Source organism: Mauremys reevesii, linkage group 13 (assembly GCF_016161935.1).
Source record: "Mauremys reevesii isolate NIE-2019 linkage group 13, ASM1616193v1, whole genome shotgun sequence".
NCBI lineage: Eukaryota > Metazoa > Chordata > Testudines > Geoemydidae > Mauremys > Mauremys reevesii.
In genome coordinates, this window is record NC_052635.1 from 41,477,206 (window position 1) to 41,499,431 (window position 22,226).

Below are 22,226 nucleotides of genomic sequence, written 5' to 3' on the forward strand. Positions count from 1 at the left end.
CATTGAATGAGTTGGGTATTGAATCTTTAATGCAAGTTTCCTTTATCTGGTGTTAGTCACGGGGGTAGGATTTTCAACCTGTTCCATTGCCTTTGTGTTACTAGACTGCACAGGGAGTGGAGACTGGCTCTGTAGCCCCTGTGGTGGGGATTGCCCCAGCAAGCACAGAGATGGTTGGTGACACCAAGATGTGGTTGCATTATCTTGCACCAGGAATTTCCAGCTGGTGCATAACTTCTTGAAGGCTGACTTGAAAATAAAAACAAATGAGTTTTTTTTTTTAAGTGCATTTTAGGCCTTTGTGTCAAAGAAACAAGCCTAACTTCCCCCCTCCCTTAGCAAATATTGCTGTTAAAGGTGTTCTGCAGAGAACTTAAGTTCTCATTCTGTACTTCTACAAGTTGACTCCACAATGGTTTGCAGGATCAGGTAATAGTTTTAAGATAAGCTGCATTTTATGATCAATGTAAAAAGACAGTTCTCTAGTCCCTGCACCTCCATTTTTGAGGCACTCACTTGTTTTCCTCTTTCTTCATCTAAACTGCTACTCCCTATTGCATTGTGGAGGGAGAGGAGTTTTATTTTCCATTTACTGGGCAAACAATACAAATGCTATTGTTCCTAATTCAGAACTCATTTGTTCATGTGCCATTAAAACAATAAGATTACTTCTATACCCAATTGTGTAGTGCATTGTTATGAAAAACATGAAAACATGCTCTATTGAGACAGAACTGAAAGTAGCTTGATAGTTCATCTTATTTAGTGTGATGTTCCATCTTCCTGTTCTTTCTAGAGGTGATTTTTATAAATAGAAGTATATCAATATAGCTGTTCTCCTCTCTGAAATAAAATACCCTTTATTAGTTAAGCAGACACAGATTTCTTTGTGTCTAAATATATTTCATTCAGTCCACCTTGTCACCTGTGCCTATTTTCCTAGACTTTGTTTAAACACAAGTTTCATTCCAGGGCTGCATTAGGTACTTAGTGGATTGAGGGACACAGCAATGATTGCTCATTAGTCTGTGTAATAAGCTACTTTCATAAATGATGGCATGGTTTTGATGGGTAGTGGCTGCACACATGGACATTCAATATCACGTTATATCATTTCTAAGGACACCGCTTTCAGAAGGGCAGAAGATACAACTGAGCTGAGCTTGTACAAGAATGGAAAAAGTGGACACTTGGCCTGAAAAGTTGAGCAGACTATATGAACGCTGCTGGAACTACAGTGGGAATAGACAGGAGGGAAGAGTAGTAAGAAACTAGAGGAAAATCTCAGCTCCCTTTCAGAAGTAGAGACTGACTGGCCTTAAGTAACTGAGAATCAATCTCTGGAAAATGATTGATGCTTTTTATTGCATCATGTGCAAAAAACTTTTGCAGCTATTTAAATACAGAAACGCTATTAGTGGTCTATAAATCCACTAACAGGCAGTTCAGGCTAGTCGCTTGTTTACTCCAAGTCACATTCAGATAAATAGAACTTGCATTATCTCAAAATGAGGGTCAAATCCAGCACAGAAGATCGCTCTGGCATGTTACATGCTTTCACAACACTCAAGTGTGACAGTGCCTGCTCTGCTGATACAGCAGCTAAATCTATTCAGCCTAGCTGACTGTTTTTATTATAGAAATGACTGTCAAATACGACTTCTAGTTTATATTACCACATATGAGGAACTTTTATAAAATTAAGAGCACTGTCAAATGAGAAAAAGAACCACTAAGTTGGGACCTGTCTGTTATGGCTTTATAATTATGCCATGACATAGCAATCTAGGATTATGAGCAAGCCAGTTTGCAGGAGTGATGGTGGGAAATAATTATTGAACAAGAACATCAGTGGCAAGGTTCAAGAGATTATAAATAAGAAAGGTGTGAAGATACCTTTGTGTCCTTTAATAGATTACTATCACTCTCTTGTAACCAGCTGCATGAGCCTAGTTTAAAATCCAAGGAACAGGTAGATTTATTTAAAATAAAAAGCTTAAAAAAAATCAGTAGGTTTATTGTAGGTCTCAGAGGGGCACAGTATGAATAAATGGAATGCCTACATCTCTATACAGAATAACCCATGATTTGAATTAAAAACAAGCAGCTATGCAACTGGATTTCATTCATCATGATGTTTTCTTCTGTTTTTTCTTTTCATTCTCTTCCTTTTCTTTTTCAATTTCAGCAACATACTTCTCAATTTCTTCAGGACTTAAAATCTTTAAAAAAAAAACAACATAGGTGACCCTTAAGATACCAACAGACTTTACTGGAATGTGAAAGATCTACTTCTGATGAGAAAATTAAGTCAATACTGTAATATCGTGCAGGAGCGAGTGTCTGTCTGTAAGCAAACACATACTCTGAACAGGCCGAGCTGTTTTGGAAGCTTTTGCCTTCGTATTAGTTAGAAATACAATTCTGCATCTGCCCTGAATGGAGAGCTGCTGTAGAAGTCAATGGGAATTCTACATGGAGAGCAGTACAGAAACAAGCATCAGAGGAGTAGTGAAGGTGAACAATATTATTAAAACGACAACAGTTACCTTGAGTGGCTGATCTCTTCTCATAACCGCCAGCTCAATGTTTTTCCCACCTGATTGCACAACCTGAAGTAGTCAAAAAGTTGAAAGGCTTAGAATGAGACATTCTATTCTATTCCATATATCAATTCTGATTAAGTCTCCCTAAGAGAGTCACTGATGGGAACTTTAAATTTCTCTTTCCGTTCGCTCAGAGAGCTGTGTATTTCATTACAAATATTAGCACTGCAAAATAATAAGCCTCTTCAGTCTAATGAACTCTACTCCAACTCAGTGCATAGATTATGTACGCTTCCACCAATTAAAAGTCCAAGGCACTGTGAATTGTAGGGTTATTCACTTAGCTCAAGTTCTAAGTGCATACAACAGAACACAAGGAATAAGCTAGTGCACATTGTTTAAGTATGTTCAGAATGAATGTGTGCACCAATATCCAAAGCTTAAGTCTGATTTTTTAAAAATTATTCTTCACAAGGAAACTGGTAGATTGTTACATATAGTCCTGGTAAAAATCGGTTGTTTAAGAAGTGTTTTGTAGCTCAATCCTACAGCCAGTATCTAGTGTCCTCAGACTATAATGGAAAATACCATTTCTGATAAATTCTAGAAGTCATGGGTGACTTATGGTGAATGAACTGGGTATACTTGAGAAACAGCAGCATTTATATATATATATATATATATATACACACACACACACAAGCACACAGACAGAGGAAACTGTCAGTGGGTTGTTGAATCAGACTTACTTCAAGAAGAGCCTTGATGACAAGTTTAATGGTCAGATCATCTGTTTCAATGGCTTCATCAGTATAGTTTTTCTCCAGGAATTCACGCACAGACTTGGCTCCTCTCCCAATGGCATTAGCCTAGAATAATTGCAGAAAAGGGTAGAACAAGTTTGGGGGGATTTAATACTTTTTAAAGTACACTTCACTGAGAAAATACTAACAGAAAATGATGCAAATACCCAACAGACTGCATACCCTGTTGTGCATATAATGATCCCAAGACTGGATTAATAACCATTCAGAAGATCATTGCCACTCACCCACAATAAAAAACAAGTGAAGCCAAATCACTATTAAAAAAGTGTTGAAAGATACTTCAATGACACAAGCACGTGTGTGTTTTCAGGAGGATGGGGTAAGATTTCCAAAGTAAAGTTTTATCCTATGTGCTGCTAGCCCTACTAAACTTTGGTCACTACTTTTAAGTCTCAACTCTAATACCGGGGGGGGGGGGAGGATATGAAAATCAAGTGTTTTTTACATATTAAAAAAGTGGGCATAAACATGCACAGTATGTAGTTGGTACTAAATTTTGTTATTTTACCAAAGTGTGATGATTTTTGCTGACATTATTAGGCAGAAGATAAAATCATACAATTCACATAGTATCATAGAGATGAAAGACACCTATTAGATATGGGGTATTCAAACTTTTCTGCCCCTTGACCACATTTGAACAGACATTGTTTCTGTCTAATGGACATTTTCGCTCCCATTCACAGTTGGGCAGACCACCTCCGTCATATTTGTAGTCACCTAACATCCACAGAAATATATTTGTTGCTGTCTTAGAACGTTTTTGCAGCTGGCAAGCTAGCACCATGTCAACAGACAGCTTTTCACTGGCTCTCAGACCACATAGTATAAAACAGGGGACAGCAACCCTTCAGAAGTGGTGTGCCGAGTCTTCATGTATTCACTCTAATTTAAGGTTTTGTGTGCCAGTAATACATTTTAACGTTTTTAGAAGGTCTCTTTCTATAAGTCTATAATATATAACTGAACTATTGTTGTATGTAAAGTAAATACGATTTTTAAAATGTTTAAAAAGCTTCATTTAAAATTAAATTAAAATGCAGAGCCCTCCCCCTCAATGGCCAGGAACCGGGCAGTCTGAGTGCCACTGAAAATCAGTTTGTGTGCTGCCTTTGGCACATGTGCCATAGGTTGCCTACCCCGGTATAAGAACTACCAAGTCCATCTCCCAGCAAGATATGATCTCCCCAGAGGATAAATTAGCTGCTGAATGTCATTTCATTTAATCTCAGCCAGTAGAAAGAGTCGACTCACCTTCCAAGCATGGTAAGTGCCAGAAGGATCAGTCTGATAGAGTCTGGGAGTTCCATCGAAGTCAAATCCCACAATAAGGGCAGAGATCCCAAAAGGTCTGCGGCCATTACTTTGAGTATATCGCTGATGAGAATCAAGACAGAGCTTATTTCAGAAACTTCTCTACAACACATATGGATTTCTAAAAGTAGTAGTTGTACAAAAGTTACATAGAAAGTTTATCGTATTTCTTATAATTTTTTACTGGGACCTTTTCTCCCCTTATTGTGGTTTCAAGATAATATTTCTTGTACTGCAGGTTAACCATAAACTAAAGTATGTAAGAGGATGGTTCCAAAATAACAGCCTTTCTTAGATACTTCTGAATTTACTACTACCACCACATTAAAAAAAAAGTGAAATATTGTTGTTCTTGTTTCACGTTAAGACATTCAGAGGTATCTAGGAATGTAACCTTGTGTAAATTGATTAGCAGATGTGATGGGCACAGAAAGAATGCAAAAAAGCAGCTTTACCAAGCTGTACTGACATGAAGGCTTAGAAAAACCATTTAAAAAACCCAAAAAGACATGGAAGTGAAGGTGAAACATGATAATTCTTACAGAACAGTAACTTTTGTGATAAGTCCAATAGCTGCCAAGATCCCAAGTCTCTCAGAATTTAAATACTCTGATGAGAAGTAGGCTACTCCACAGCTGGTGTTGCTTCACAATGTTAAAGAGCACCCACATTCCAGCTCTGTCAGTATAGAGGCCCAATCCTGCATTTCTTGTCCAATTATTTTTGCAAGAATTTGGGCCACAGGAAATACAGAATCAGATTTGCTGCTTGTAAAACGAGTTTTTTAAATATTTGTGTGTCTGTCAGAATGAAAAATAATTACATGTGAGATTATTCCCTTGCAATAAAACAAAAATCTGAAATAAACTTTCATGGAAAGAATGTAAACATGTTTTGCCTTTCCAATACATAACAGAGCTCACACTAAAGATGGACTATGCATAAACTGGACTCTTACTAAATAGTGGAGATCACTGAGATTAATGCATTAGTAAGAGATTAAATAAAAATGCATCATGGAATGTACTATTTGTCCGTTTTGATACCGTATTTAATTTTAAATTAATAAAAGTTCTAGTGTATTAAATTCATTTTATAAACATGTCTAAATAGGTCGCACTACAGTGTTCTGCTAGTAAATCTTGGTAAGCTGGAGAAACCAATCTATGTGAATTAAAGATGGCAGATCAGCATGTTTCTACTATTAATACATAATAAGTGCAATAATGCTGTCCCAATAAGCATTAATTAACTTTCTGGATTTGCCCATCTTTGGGAGAAACCAATGACATACCCTGTTTCTCCCCTTTGTCTGAAGCTACAGCAATAATATCCAACCAAGAGATTCTACTCTGTTATCCTGGCTTTTCACTAGTGTAACAGCAGAATTTGGACCAAAGTTAGGTTTTATTTACCCACTGATTCTCTGGCACCATATTTTTACAATGAATGGAGAAACACAGTACAGAGTTGTCTAATATACCTGTTTCAGGCTTGCGATGTAACGTGTGATGTATTCCACGGTGACAGGATCCTCCACAGTAAGTCTATGGCTTTGACACTCCACACGAGCCCTATTTATCACTATTCTGGCATCAGCTGTGAGCCCTGCAATGATAATATGATTCACTATGTGCTCAAATGTGTACTTGGCACCAGACAGATAAATAAGATAGACAGTCCCTGCCCAAAGGGGGCTCAGAATCTAAATTCAGACAAGAGGGATGAGTAACAAAAAGGGGACATGGGTCACAATGACAAGATCATGTAGTTAGTTCGGCTTGTCATGAAGGTACAGTAATTTTTTATAAGTAGCTAAACCAAATTTTAATTTTAGTTTTTATCTTTCATGCTTGTGAATTAGAGACAAATGCTCAAACAAGTGTCCAGAATATTTGTTATCGGAGTGTCAGTAGGCCAACTAGAAACAGTTTAGCAAAATGTCTATCCTCAAAAAGATTTCTGCTATATTGCTTATATACTGTACTGCCTCATAATGAGCACAGGTGACGGATCCATATTAATCTTGTCCAGTCCTCCTGGTTAGAGGTAAAGCTTGATGCTGCTGTTGCGATAATAGGTATATAGGATTAAGAACCGTAAAAGTTAGTTTGCAAGAGTGACAGATGTGTCTAAATCTAAAGAGGAATACCTTGACCTACTGATTTGGATATCTGTACAAAGAGTAATAACTTACAACTGTTTAGTATTTTAGAACAGTTGTGTTACTAACAACTTACATTGACAGTGAAAGAATTTTGACTTGTCATTTACTCATGCTGCTTATTTTTCATTACTCTCAGCTCGGACAATGAAAGTCAATGAAGTCACTTTCAAGTTCTTAGAGCTTCAATCATTGTAGGCAGTAATTCATTTAAAACTAGTCTTTTTCTTCTGATCCGTGGTTTTATAATAGCTTGTAAAATTTAACCTTGAAGTCAGATTCAAACGGGGAGAGTTCCTTTAATTTAGCCTTTTCATATACATTGTCCAGTTTATGGACGATCAAATAATTTTATCTGTATCTGTTTGTTCACCTCCCCTCAGCCACAATGCACACCTCTGCCAAAGCTGGAATTAAAATACAGGAATTCCCAGTTTTCAGCCTCATGTTTAATCCATTGCATCACACAAGCTCTGAACATAAGGACATTTTCCTCATTAAATTGCTGGTTCTATAGAATTACTCTTTAGGCATTCTTATTCAAAGGAAATAAGTAAACACCTAAATACAATCCCTCCTCTTCTCCCTTCCACCAATTGTCCAAAGGAATTTTATTTTCACCATGGTTCTCAAACTTTTCTACTGGTGATCCCCTTTCACATAGCAAGCCTCTGAGTGCGACCCCCCTTATCAATTAAAAACACGTGTTTATATATTTAACACCATTATAAATGCTGGCGGCAAAGCAGGGTTTGAGGTGGAGGCTGACAGCTCGCGACCCCCCCATGCAATAACCTTGAGACCTCCTGAGGGGTCACGACCCCCAGTTTGAGAACCCTTGCAATATCGCAATGTCCCAATAAATAGCTTTTAATTCCAGTGCCTGTTCCCAGCTTAATAGATGAGTATTTAATAGTCCAATTGTCAGACACTGCATACCTGCAAAAGCCATGCAGACATTGTCATCAAGGGCGCAGATCTTCCTCACAGTTCTTTCATCCTGAAGTTTTGCCATAGATTTCTTTTCCACACCAAGAACAACAATCTCTTTTCCTCGTACTCCAACCTTCAATGCATTCAAAACCAATGACAGTTAAGATACACCCAACAGACCTATAATAGGTATAGACTTTTCTTGAAACGAGTACAAAAGTATTAATTCCATTTGAAGCTTCAAATGCTTTCCTTCATGTTGTAGTCTGCAACAAGTTGGAAATTAACTGATGTAAGATAGCAGAAAGTGGTCCATGTACCAGCAAATATGAGGCTTTATCATGAATATGCCACAGAATAATTCTCTGAGCATACATTAGGTATAAAGTACAATTACATTATAAACACTAATGTAGTTGCATCTTTATACTTAATTCCAAGCTGAATTAAGAACACTGTTGCTGCTGTAATTGAATACTTGTTATGGTAGTAAGTCAGAGCCAAATACAAGCTATTGCTCCTCAGGTCCAAAATATACTAAGATTGTTGCATAGTCTATGGTCCTTCCCATAAATGCAGTCCATCCATACATTGCTTCCTCTATATACCAAACTCTCAGATCATCCTATGCACTCCTTCCCCCACCTCCCCTTTCCCAACATTAGGAAAATGGGGTTTGTTTGTTTTTTAAAGCCATATTCTCACCGCTTTTCATACAGGGGACTGGAAAATTTGGTTCTTTCTTGGCAATCTGATTTATGATGATCCAATAGATTTTCCAACTTTACCATATTACAGATTATCACATAATGAGAGCTATAGCCAAGATTACATTGGACACTTCCACATTCTCATTGCTTTCTGAAATTCTCCTTTGGGCTTGAAGTTTGTTATTCTCAGCCCCAATGCAAATATTTTGTTACTGAGGAGTTAAAAAGAGATGCACAGTTTTTCAGCATTGTCTTTTTTCTAAACAATAACTGTGAACTTTATAAAGTGATAATGTTTTGCAACCACTGTGCACTGGTGTAAACAGCTATACAAGGTTCAGTGCTCTGGTGAATCAGGCCTTCAATTTTTTTGTATTGCTGTCACCCAGAACAATTTTACACCCTTTCTCCCCTCCCCCGCCCAGGGTAATGCTTGTAGAAAATAGTGTGTTGCCAAAAAGGCACGCAGCAACTGTCAGAACTCATTTCTCCACGCACCATTTGCCTCAATGACTTGTAATGACCTGCTGGTTTAGGGCTTACGTTTGTAGTAGTATCACCGCCAGATACAACTATTCAATAAAATATAAGCTCCCTAGTGTGTTTAAAATACGTTTGTCATCAAATAATTTTTTAGATACAGGTTATGTACTTTACCAAAAAAGCCTTTATATATAATGCACCTGTAAAGTGCCAAACACACCTATGTCACTGTATAGGTTAGTATTTTATTATACACTCTGGCAAAATCAAACTCATTTGGGATTCATTTTTTAAAACAGTTTTAGAAAAATGTCTGTTTCATAATTTCCAGTTTGCAAACAGACACCACCATCAATTTGCATTTACACAGCACTTCATGTTTTCAAGCAGCACAGACACTTAATCATTGTGAAGTAGGCATTATCCCCATCTTGCAAGTGAGGAAACAGAGTCAGGGATGTTAAGTTGTGTGCCCGAGGCCCCATGGCAAGTGAGAAGCACGGAAAGAAGAATTCATCAGACCATGCTCTGAAGCGTCCCTAGCCTCCATTTGCCAGAAGCTGGGAATGGGTGCCGAGGGATGGATCACTCAAGGATTACCTGCTCTGTTCATTCCCTCTGAAGCACCTGGCATTGGCCACTGTCCGAAGACAGGATACTGGGCTAGATGGACCTTTAGACTGACCCAGTACAGCCGTTCTTATGTTCTAGAAGATCTTAGCTCCCAAGAGCAATCTTCTAGTAACTTGCCATAAACAATGGGCTCCTGCAGACTTTATGGTGGGAAACTCTCATTAGATGTCAGGAGTTTTATTATTATTGGAGCAAGGTTGGACCCTATGCTCTGGAGTGGAGATATTTAACTGATTGGATAGTATATCATTTCAGTTATATTCAATTATCTTCCCAGGATGAGGAATTTTGTTTCTATTATATTTCGAACTCCAGCATTTTTTTTTAAAGCTCTCTCCTTCAGACAGCCACAGCGGCTCTGCCTAGTGGGCTTTACTACACAGACCAGCCCACACTACACACGCTATGGCAGGGTCAGACACCCCCAGTGATGCCAGCTCAGTCCAACTTAGGGTTGGGGAGATGGGGAGGCGCAGAGTCTTAAAGGCCAAATGGCAGAAGGGCCAGTGTCCCAGGGAAAGTGTCATGGTGCGGGGTCTTCCCAAGACAACGAGCTCTGCTCTGGCTCAAGGGAGCTTCCTGTCCTGTCATACCCTGCCGCAGATGCTCCCACCCCATGCAACCACCGCTGGGCATCTACTCCCCACTACTGCCCCAATTCCCCCCACACCTCCCAGGCATCCACTCCCCACACTCCTGAGCTCCCTCAGACACCCCCAACCCCCCCTCCCTCAGGCCCCCACTATTGTCCCCAGCCCCTTCCCCACCTCTCCCAGCCCCCTCCCTCAGGCCCCCCACTACTGCCCCCAGCCCCTTCCCCACCTCTCCCAGCCCCCACCTCCCAGCCCCCACTACTGCCCCAGCCCCCACCTCCCAGCCCCCACTACTGCCCCCAGCCCCCCCCACCTCTCCCAGCCCCCTCCTCAGGCCCCCACTACTGCCCCCGGCCTCTTCTCCCTCAGGTTCCCCCCTCTCTGCACACACACAGCCCCGCTCGAGCCCTGCCCGCGGGCGCCCCCTCCACGCTCGCCCCGCTGCCCTCGGCGCTGGGAGCGGCGGCCATTCCCCGCGGCGGCGCGGCGCGGCCCGGCCCGGCCCTCACTCCCTCACTCACCGCGGTGGAGCCCTTCTTCACCGCCTCCTGCGCGTACTCCACCTGGAAGAGGTGGCCGTCCGGCGAGAAGACGGTGATGGCCCGATCGTAGCTCATGACTCCGGCCCGCCGAGCTGCACCGCCCGGGCCCAGCAACCTGCCTCCCTCAGAACCGCACACTCATCCCCCCGCCCGCTCGCTCGCCCTGCGCGCGCCGCTTCCGGAGCCGCGCCACGCACACGCCACGCCGAAGGCGGCCCTTGCGCCAAATGCGTAGGCGGATCTTCATCCTGGCGTACGTACTCGGCAGGAGGAGCGCAGGCGCAAGCCGAAGGGCCAGGCAGCATCTCTACGCCTTTGGCGTACCAAGTTGCTGTCTGCCTCCCGTACGCATTTGACGTAGGCACATAGTGTCTGTTTCCCCCACGCGCTTGGCGTAACCCTGCTTCTTTTCCTACGCACTTGACGCACTTGGCCGCTGTTGGCAAAGGCAGAAAGATGCTGTTCGCCTGCGACAGGAAACCCAGCAGCAGGGATGCACCATGTGCAGATCAAAGGGGAGGAGGGGAAGAGGGGGGGACGGCGCGGTTGACTTTACTCCTCCTCCCCAAATCTCAGCAGCTGGCTCCCCACCTTGCATTGGGATCAGAGGCATCAGGGCGAGGGTGGTGCATGCAGGCTCGTGGTGCAGTGCCCCTGGCTCATTGCAGGGCACAGATTGTACCATCTGCGCTGGCTCCCCTCCCCATGCACTGCGGAGAATCTTTGCACAGCAATAGCAGCCAGATAATAACAATATTATTAGAGCCTAGAAGCAATATATTATAGACACATTAAAAAACCCCACCATGTCGGTTGCCTTTGCTTCTGCTCGCCCGAGAGGCAAAGGGGAGGTCACCCAGCAAACTATCCAGAAGGTAAAAAAGCATGCTTTTGTACAGACAAGAAATGTTATTTATATATTCCCGCTATGGTGCCGTGGCTGGGGAAGGAGGCATAATTCTAAAGTGATCACGAAAACTAGTGAATTTGCAAGGGTTGGTAAGATGGACAGCTGGAGGGGGGGAGTAGGAGGAGGAGGTGGAACAAAGCAAAGGTGTTCAGATCACTGCAAAAAGAGAGAGAGAAGGAAAGCAGCCAGAGGAGGATCTGCAGAATAGAAGATTCATTGCATATTCTCTTTCGTGCTTGCAAAGAAAAAAAATGCCAGGGATAAATTGCAAGCAGGGATCTGCACATTTTGGATGGCATATCAGCTCTTAAAAAAAATTGTCTCAGTGAATTGACAAGTTTTTTTTTTAAATGGTTGGAATTTAAATATGGAGGGAGGTACTGAAGTGTGGCAATAAGGATGCTTATTGCCATCCTCCAAATTTTTTTTATTAGGAATTGCAGTTGTTCATGTATAATGTTAAGCAGGCAAAGGTTTTAAAGGATTTTCTCTGCAGACTCAGCCTGGGTTTCGTCTGGCGGCCAAAAGCTGAGGGTACCGAGTCTGGAAGTTATGATGGGTATTTGTAAGAAAATAATAGAAGGGTGGGGAGATACATACTTGCCCTCACTAACCCTCCACCCTCCTGGGGTGAGATACCTGTGAGATAACTGTAAACAATGGAAGAGGTGTGGCAATGTCAATAAGGAACACGTCTGTGTCCTCGATCTGGTTTACTTAAACAGTACCTGTAATTTCTAGCTCCACTGTGTATTTTATGTCATGCTTTGCTCTGCTTTAGAAATTCTGGCTGTGCAGGAGTTTGTTTAGTCAGTGAAGTGGAACTAAGGAATAAAGGTCTGTGGCCCATTTGTAAATTATAATGGCGAACACACACACGCACAAAAGGTGTCAGTGCTAAGAGAATAATCAGTTGCTCATCAGCATATCTTCCAGATCCAAGCCATCATCTATTGCCAGTTTTATGTATTATAGGGGAATTCATCTCAGTGGAGGATATGATCAAAGTACAGGAGAATGAAAGCAGGACAAACTACCTTAAAGAGAGTTAAGAGCCTGGTGTACATCTGTAAATACCAGGAGATTCTATCTGAAATTCATCCACTTGTGTCTTGGTCTTGCCGCACATGTGATATTGTGATCACACCCACTTACTTTTAAATGCTGAAATATTTAGGCACCAGTGGTTAAGGATGGAGTTTTATCCTTAACTCTGGATGTTTGTGTATTTAAGATAGACTTTCACAATTCATAAAATGACTTTTGATTAATTTCCATGAAAAAGGACAATCAAATAATTTTCACGATTCTCTCAATTTTCAAAGCATTAATATCTTGGAACTGAAATCTGTTTTGTTGCAAATATAAAAAATACTTCCTCTATCAGGTACACTCAATGACTTGTTACTTTAGGATTGCTCATGTATGTTGAGCTGTTGAATTGTTCATGGAGCAATTTTCTTTTTCAAAATCACTGAAGTTTTTGTCTGGAAACAAGCACATAAATAACTCAGTGGGTTTTATAATCACTGATCAGAAGTTGGGGTCAAAACTAATTGTGCGACACTAATTTTGGGAATCCACACCAGTGTTCTCTTTAGGAGCCAAAATTGTATACCAGTTAAATAAAAAAAAAATCACAAAAATGCTTAATTTTTACTTGTGTTTAAAATACATAATCAACTAATTTTCATCAGACATGTTACTAACTCAATTTCAATGGCTCCTTCAAAACCTTTACTAAGCCAACACTGCATTTCTTACACAAAACATTCCTTGAAGAAAGTGAGAGTTTTTGAACCACCAGGATTGCAGAATTGGGATTGTGTACTTAACATTAGCTCATGAGCAGGCCTGGGCATTGACGTTAACCCTATATGTGCTCCCCTGCATCTGAGTTTAGAACTTTGTCCTTTTTTAACATAGTAACTGTCAGGACACCAGAACTATTCTCTATTCTTTTTGCAATGAGCAAAATGGGAGATACATACTTGCCCTCACTAACCTGCCACTCTCATTATCCCATCCAAAGAGCCCTTTTATTTGTGCAGCAACCTTTTGTAGTACCACCAGAGTGCCAGTACTGGATTTGAACACATGTCCATAGGTGAGACTTGATCTCTAAGCCTGCTTTCCTAGATGTGAGTTTGCTATCGCCTGAGACATTTATTAGTGATACTTTAAAAGGTTTTCTAGTATCCTATAAGATAAATAATATTTTTCAACAAAGTTACCCTCTGCATTCTGCTCTGCAGAGCTCTGTTTTTTATTTTCCACCAGTTCTGCACTGGGAATTTCCATTGACATCATGAATGCAGAATATGAAACAAAGAGCTTCACTGTGAATCGGACAGGAGTATTTTGCTCATAAAGATTCTGTGCCAAATCTGGGTTCCCATGTGTGCATAAGTACGTACTAAAAAACATAAAGGAGAAATGTGGATCATCATGATTCTGACTCCTGCCATGACTCTGACTCCTCCCATTACCTTCCGGGAGGTAGGTATACCCTGAAGGTCTGCCACATCAGGATACAACAGAACCTCCTTTCCTCAGACCCTTCATGACAGGAGTCACAGAGGGATGTTGCGAACCCTAGCAGGCAGGGTATATGGTCTGCAAGTACACCCCCATGCCTGGTAATGACACACCCCTATGACACACCCTTTCTGTCTGCACAAATACAGAAGCAAGAGAAATCTTGAGCTGTGTGTGGGGTTGCTGTTGGCTAGAATACAGGAATATGATAATGCAGCTTTTGCCAATTTTTCCATGTTTGGTCCTTTGTCTGTATGTAAATTTGTCAAGAATCATTCCTTAAATAGAACAAGCAGATATATGGCTGAATTAATACTAACTTTTTGTGGAAAATATTTAATGAATGTTTAACATTTCCTGATGATAACGTAAATTTAAAAACACAGGCACAATCATGCAAGCACTTAATATCAGGAGTAGTACGTACAACCATGCACATCTTCATGATTGACTTTAATGGGACTGCTCACAGTAGTATAGACTATGATAAGTAAGGTGCAGATCCTCAAAGGTATTTAGGTGCCTAACTGCCATTGATTTCAATGGGAGTTAGGCAACTAAATACTTTGAGGATCTTGGCCTAAGTTGTTTGCTGGATCAGGCCCTAATTTTGTAAATATTGCTTTCTTTACTCTTTTATCTCTCCATTCTTTCACTTGTAGAAAGTTCACCACAAATTATCAAGGAAATAATAAAAAATGCTATAGCAGACCTTAAACTCACTAAGAAATTGGTGGAGACAAAAATATTTCTGTCTTTGAAACCATTTTAAAATAAGCAAAATGTGAATTTTAGGCAATGTAAGTTGTATGATGAAATGCTCTCTTGCATTTTGCCCAGGAACACTCATTTTTTGGAAACAAGTTAACCACTCTAGAACTTGCTTAAGGCATAGACTAGTCAATTGACGTTTTTGATCTATTCTACTGGCATGCATCATCTCACTGATGCATGGTTACTCAAAATTTTTCTCTATCGCAGAACTACTTCAAAGAGCAAAAATACGTTGAGGGATGTAATTCTCCTGTGAATGCAGTTTCAATCTAGTCAGTGATGCAGATTTCAAACTGTGCTTCTTCAAGTGCAATATGCTTCACATGCTAGCTTCTTAATTTGCTGTATTGCAGGGCTGGATAGTCTGAAATTATTTTATGTGAACTTAATCTCTGTAAAAGTATGTTTACTGTCTGGCAATGATAAGGTTACATGGATATTTTTTAAAGGTATTTTAGAATCAGATGCAGATATTTAGTGGAGAAAGTGCCTCTGCCCAGCAACAATCTATCTGGCGTTAAGGACTAACAAAGTAAACCCATTGATTCTGTAGTGTTGTATACTTTAGCTAAATCCTGTCAAAATACATCTGCCTATAAATGTACTATAAAAATGCACAGCAAATGGCTCAACAAAGACATGTGGATAAAGCTGTATTTTGGCTAAACTTCTCTAAAATCCAGCACATAACTTTTAATTAGAACAGAACCCTCTGTGGCTTGATGCCCATTTAAAACAACTACCATCAGACTTTTAACTACTAGCATATAAGATTTTTTAACAGCCTCCACAGTGAGGCGGTATAAAGACTGTATTATTGGTCCAATCAGAGCTTTTTACTCAGGTTCAGAGGTTTGAGATAAAGGAGATCAATTTATTTCATTAAAATGGTTATTAACCCACTCTTTGCTGTGATGATGGACAGGGCTCATATTTCCAATAAATGGAAAAGGAAAGATCCATATTTCAGAATAGAACCTTTAACAATTGTACATAACTGGCAGGGGAATTACACAGTTTTCCTGATGTTCTTGTGTAGAAGGATCAATTTGGGAATCATTGCGTGAAATATGTTCCTGAAGGAGAAATACTTGGAGAAAATACATAGCTCAATTCATACATATGTTGTAAGTCTATTAAAAAAGCATGCATATGAACTAATGGATTTGTGATGCATGGCAAAGGGAGCTCAGATGACTCTTGATCCAGATATTAAACAGAGGTTCTTATGGCTGCTCTGTAAGTATTGTATCTTGCAGACCATTTCTATCATTGTAGCAGAAGTTACTTCACATACTGCACTGCATTGCACCAGGCCTGTTCTATGGCCTATGGAGCATGCAAAGGCGTTTTGGAGATGGGGCGGAATGAGGTGAGACCATACAGAGATAACTCTGCAAGCTGCCTAGACTTGTACCCTGGCTGATGTGCAATCTTTTGGGAATCTAGCAGTTATGTCTCCTCTAGACCAGGAGTAGCTGCTCTTAGATGGTTACTTTTGAAAGGGCTCTGAAAACGTGTGTGTGTGTGTGTGTGAGAGAGAGAGAGAGAGACAGAGACAGAGAAATTCATATCCCAGATCAGGGGAATTGCATATTCAGATAAAAGGACCTCCCCTAATTTATTAAACTGGGGCCTCCTGTGCTAATTGTGAAGGATTGCACAGTATGCAGCTGCAGGCTCTCGGGATCAGATGGGGATCAGTCAGTGGGTCTGCTTGGTTTAAAAGCTACAGGGTGCCCCATGGCCCAATTACACAGCCCTTTGTGAAGTATCTGTTTGGTGATCCTTTGTGATTTAAAGAACAGTGAGGCACAGGGCAAACACCTTGGGGGTTTTCGGTGCCTGCAAACTTGTTAGCCTGTCCCCATCATCTATGAAACATAGATTTATATGCAAATACCATGCGGTTTAGGTTTTATAGCTGTCATATCTGTCAGGTTTCATTTCTTGCATTTTGTAATGGTTACTAAATGCAAGAAATGAAACTTCACAAATTCAACAAAAAATGTAAAATTTAAATATGTTCTTGTGATATGCCCATATAGGACTCTGGAGCTCAGATCTGGAGCTGGTGATTGGTGCTAAATCCAGTATGTGCGGGGGTGGGGGTTCAATGCTCCCTTTACCCGTAGAGTCCAGACTCCTCCCATGGTATCTACATATCTGCCTTTTTCCATATCTTATAGAAGGATCCAGACTAGCCTCAGGGATTGCTACTGTTCAAGAATCTTTCTGGCAAACTGTAGCAATATGTCTTAGTGGGCTCACATGGATGTACAACCTATGTTCTGCTCATCTTTAGGAGATAACGGAAATGCAGTCATGAGGCCATGGTCCTGGAATGCAAAAGGGACATGGCATAAAAAGGTTAATGTTGAAATTTGTTTACATTCATATGTGTATTTTTAAATCAAACATCCAACACATTTTATACTGTAAGCTTTTGGGGAAGGGACTGTTTACTGTATCTTTGTACAGTACCTAGCATGATGGGGACCTCACCTGTTTGAGCCCTCTAAGTTCCACTACAATATTAATGTTAAGTAATAATAATCACTACCTAAAATACAGAAATACTATTGACATATTTATTCTTTACAGTATTAACTACCAATGAGATGTGTAAGCCTACAGTATAACTTTTATGAGCTGTAATTTTATAGAAGCATGTTTTAAGTAGTATAAGTTGTATCATCTTTCATTTCTGACTTTTCCTCCATTTAAAATTAACTCAAATTTTGTGGGTTGTGTTTAGTGAACCTTTCATAAAAATTGTCCTCAGAAACCAGAGCAATGCACTAAATATTTTAATAAGGAAGTTTTGTATCGTTTTTTTTGTCATATTTTTCTGTTCTGTTATTCCTATTCAGGCATAATACAATAGTTACAGATTAAGATTAACACAAAGTGGACCTCCCCTCCCTCCCCCCCGGAGTTTATTTTCTAGTAATGTTCAATAAATAAATTTGACTTTTGGGAGTAGTTGGAAGTTTTGATTCCATAATAATATTCCTGTGCCAGTCTAGGAACTTCATAATGACCTGGAGGCAACAGACATGCACAAAGAACCGTCAAGCTAAGAATGAGTGAAAGTGGAATATCACAGAAGGAAGAAACAGATAGCAGAACTTGGTGTGTTCTAGTCTTATCGCATAGTAACAAGTATTTTGATCTTTTTTTTTATCCAGATGCTAGATGAAAATCACCACTTAATACAGTGTATTATGGACTATCAGAGCAAAGGCAAAACAGCAGAATGTACTCAGTGAGTATTATTTACTTTGGAATATTTTGGATATTATTCCTGTTCTTACCACAAAGTGCAAGAAGAATACTCCGAATAGTGTTGCACAACTGCCACTGGCAAGAGTACTTGGAGTGCTAATTTTCTAAGATTTACCATTAGTCAATAAGTATAAATTATTCTTGGGACACAGTATTTTTTTTTCACCTTGGATATTTTGAGCAATGTAGTTGTACAAAATATCAGGATCAATAATATATCGAAGCAAAGGAAAAACTGTGCAGAAATCAAGACAGTATTGGTGTTGGTGATAAAGAGGGAAGAACACCTTCTGAAAATAAGCAAGGAAGTTGAATATTTCATCAGTTTTCAAAGGAAAAATTTAAAACTGACCATAGTTTGTTACTTGCACATCACTACCCTCAGTGGAAGAGCAACACTGGGAATGAGGATCATGGCAGTTTTGATTTTTAAAAAACATGATGAGTAACTTGAAATTTATATGTCGACCTGATCCTGAATTATTTCGCATGCAGAACTCCCATTGAAATCGAGTGTGGATCAACTGCAGGACTGGCCCCATAGACTATATCTGGAGTAGGAGAAGTGAATTGTGGGAAATTTGGAGTTCTGCCCAGAAAAGACAGTATTTTCTTTTAGGACCCAATCATGCACTCATGATGCAGGCAAAACTTATAGGATTGGACTATTATTGAATGATACCAAATTTATGCTGTTTTTAAAAACATGCCCAATTAATGTGTGAGAAGAGTCTTTACTATATGAAAATGAAAGTTAGGATCTGGTTTGCCTTTAAAGGGTATATTCCTCTTATGAGGCATATACAGGTAACTCCTGTTATGCATGTACAGTCAGGGGAGACACAACATAACATAAGACTGTAAGTCTGTATATAAATCTGTAAGCTCTGACGTTCATAAAGAAAATGATTAGTCTTTAGAATATTCTCCACACTTACAAAAGTAATTATAAGGAAGTGTAAATTTAGTATTATGGCACTATTTGTTCAGGAGATAAATATCAGCAGGTAGGTAATTATTTTCTATTATACACAAAGTTGATAATATAGTTTTATCAGAAGGGGATTTAATTTTTAGAGATCTAGGATCTTGGTGATCTATGCCAAAATAAACTGAATAAAGGCTTGTTAGTTTCCATCACTGCTTATTGTTCTTAATCATGAAAGCAATGTACTTTTACTGTAAACATGGATTAGATTTCAGTAGGAACAGGCCAAACCTGCCCAATGAGGGGTCAAGTTGAGGGAGGACAGGCATGAGAAAGCGGTTATTCTTTCAGAAGGGAAAGTGTGTATACGGAGAGGGAGGCATTTGTCTTGTTATGTGCTAATGATTCAAGACTTCATCACAGGAGATCTGAATTCATTTCTGTAGGGAGATGTGTATTTACGTCCTGCACTGATATTTACTCACAAAAGACCCTGAACACTAAAAATTAACTCAAAGCCTTAGGAGTTCAGGTACCTTCTCTGCACCATGCTTTTCTCCTCCTTTCCATCACTTTGATTCTTGTCACCATTCTGGATTCATTTTGCTCCCTCATTTGCCCCTACCCTCCACCAAAAGAAAAGTCATACAGTAAAAGAAGTTAGCTGTTTTGGTGCCTCTCCAGCTTCCAAAAGTTTGAATTTCCTTCTGGGTCAGTGGCACAATTTTTAATGTTTTGTTTCTAGGTTCCTTCCTGCTTCTTTCTCATCATGATCTTTTCAAGTTCACTGATGACTGGGAGGAAGGGTGAATGTTTCAGATGGTTTTATTGGATGGCAGTAAGCATGCGAGTTAAAGCACTCTTGAAAGAGTGTTGTTCTCCTGAGCTTGCTTGCAGGGCAAAAAGGTTTTGTTTTCTGGAGCTCCAGAATTTATACTCTTGAGGACTGTGTTGACATAAAGAAATTGACTAGTTGTTAGAGCAGGGGACAAGAAATCAAGACTCTGGGCTCAATTCCTGTCTCTGCCACTCATTCAGTGGGGTTTTCAAACAAGAAAGTAGGCAGGGTTGTAGTAGACATGCTGGTCCCAAGGTATTAGCGAGACAAGGTGGGTGAGGTAATATCTTTTTTTGAGCCCCGAAGAAGATCTCTGTGTAAGCTTGAAAGCTTGTCTCTCTCACCAACTTTACTTGCAGAATTTACCTATTTGTCAAATGGTTGTTGAGTATTTTGAGACTTTCTGAAAAGAGGCAGGACAATACAGAAATGGTCATTATTATTATTTATTAAGATGGGAAGAGAGTGGGCTAATTTACATTTACTGGTGATTTATAGATAGCGCAGAGAAGCCAAGGCTGAAATGAATTCATGAAATGGGATATGTTGGTATTGCTAACTCTTCCCAAAGTAAGCTCTATTCCTTATCTTTTAGATACCAACAAATCTTGCACAGAAACCTGGTTTACTTGGCAACAATAGCAGATTCTAACCAGAATATGCAGTCCCTGCTTCCTGCAGTAAGTACCAATACTAACATAAAATACAATGTTAACTATAACAAGGAGACAATTATTTTGAGTATTGATTCGTGACAAAAAGCTGTTACTAGTTAGCCATTTTTAATAAACCTTTTTAGGAAAAAATACTGGAAAAAAAAAGTTCTGGATTTCAATGGACAGTAATAGAAAAACTACTCTATGCATGTTTTATAGTTTATCGGGACTATTTTTTTAATCCTGCCACCTGCAGAGCCAGGTGCCTACATTACCGTGAATCAAATTGTACAGGGTTCAACAGGATCTAGTAAAAATCTCTAAATAAGCAAAAATGGGTTTTCTGTATTTAAATATCACTATTGTATGTGCTCAGGACCTTCTTAGGGTTGAACTAAGTGCTGTGTGTCACTGGAAACTTCCCTTTCTCGTGGTACAAGGCTGCCATTTCTAGTCCTGAAAGGTACCAATACATTGGTCCTTAAATCTGCCACCAGTTCATGATTATATGTTGCATAATGTTTCTTCATGTACTATCAGCCTGGTTTTTTGCAAGGCACATGCATGGTGATAAGCCTACTGTAAAGGTCTGGTCCTGCACCACCAAAATCCATAGCAGCTTTGTCATTGACTTCAGTGACAGAATCATGCAAAATGCCTATTCCAGAGTGACAGCTGTGATCTAAAGATATGGGGTTTGTTTCTGTAGTACTCTTGCAGGAAAAACTCCCACTGACTTCAAAGGCATTTTTGCCTCCATAGGAACTGGAGGATTGAGACCATATTTTCTTAGATTTTGCGGCCAGAAGGGACCACTGTGATCATGTAGACCTTCTGCATAACACAGGCCATAGGATTTCCTTGAGTTAATTCCTGTTTGAACTAGAGAACATCTTTTAGAAAAAGCATCTAATCTTGATTTAAAAATTTCCAATGATGGAAAATCCACCATAACCCTTGGTAAATTGTTCCAGTGGCTAATTACCCTTACTGTTAAAAATTGCTCCTTATTTCGAGTCTGAATTTGTCTAGATTCAGCTTCCAGACACTGGACCATGTTATACCTTTATCTGCTGAAGAGCTCTCTTTTATAAAATTTTTGTTCTCCATGTAAGTAAATACTTAAGACTGATCAAGCCTGTTTTCCTTAATATAACTTACATTTCTTACATAAATCAAAGATCAAAACTAGAATTGTTCTGAAGATGTTTTGTAGACTCGTGGTCAGATTTAATGCCCTTACTCGGGCAAAATTCTCATTGATTTAAATGAGAGTTTTGTTTGAGTAAATTGACAGGATCAGGCTCTATGTTTGTGTTTTAATTCTGCAGTGAATTTCTTGCTAACCTAATTGATTTAGAAAGTATCATATACACAGCGCCATAACTAAAAATGTGCTTTATAAAGGTTAATTCCTGCAAACCCTTACTTATGTGAGTAGTCCTTGCCCATGTATGTAGTTTCACTGACTTCAGTGATGCTACTGGCATAGGATGAAATTCACCTCTGTGCAGAGGGTCTATCACAAGGACCGTGCTTCATTTAGGCA

At 39.7% G+C, this 22,226-nt stretch overlaps 2 protein-coding genes across 5 annotated transcripts in view; one reads left to right on the top strand and one right to left on the bottom strand.

Moving 5' to 3' along the window:
* Positions 1–1,996: 1,996 nt before the first annotated feature.
* Positions 1,997–10,919, bottom strand: PSMA7 (proteasome 20S subunit alpha 7). The gene is made up of 7 exons (XM_039497889.1): positions 10,725–10,919; positions 7,791–7,917; positions 6,171–6,295; positions 4,628–4,750; positions 3,296–3,415; positions 2,550–2,612; positions 1,997–2,222 (listed from the first exon to the last, which is right to left on the bottom strand). Exons 1-7 carry the CDS (start codon positions 10,818–10,820, stop codon positions 2,130–2,132), a joined length of 747 nt encoding a protein of 248 aa, XP_039353823.1. The 5' UTR covers positions 10,821–10,919; the 3' UTR covers positions 1,997–2,129.
* Positions 10,920–11,237: 318 nt separating this feature from the next.
* The window catches only part of SS18L1 (SS18L1 subunit of BAF chromatin remodeling complex), a 30,595-nt gene continuing 19,606 nt past the window's right edge, over positions 11,238–22,226 (top strand). Inside the window, exons 1-3 of one of the 4 annotated variants that reach the window (XM_039497887.1) lie at positions 11,238–11,620; positions 18,159–18,235; positions 20,617–20,701. In XM_039497887.1, the coding sequence (XP_039353821.1) occupies positions 11,552–11,620; positions 18,159–18,235; positions 20,617–20,701 (231 nt within the window). In that variant the 5' untranslated portion in view covers positions 11,238–11,551. Of the gene's footprint in view, positions 11,621–17,321; positions 17,338–18,158; positions 18,236–20,616; positions 20,702–22,226 lie in introns of those variants that run through there. The other 3 variants (XM_039497886.1, XM_039497884.1, XM_039497885.1) reach the window with 3 other exon arrangements.

Bases quoted from the DNA above. Each gene is read 5' to 3' on its own strand.
- PSMA7 (XM_039497889.1), bottom strand. From the start codon at position 10,820: ATGAGCTACGATCGGGCCATCACCGTCTTCTCGCCGGACGGCCACCTC. The intron at 4,751-6,170 runs GTATATTAGACA...GATTCTCATCAG, and splicing joins ACATCGCAAGCCTGAAACAG to CGATATACTCAAAGTAATGG. The intron at 2,613-3,295 runs GTAAGTCTGATT...TGACTACTTCAG, and splicing joins TCATCAAGGCTCTTCTTGAA to GTTGTGCAATCAGGTGGGAA.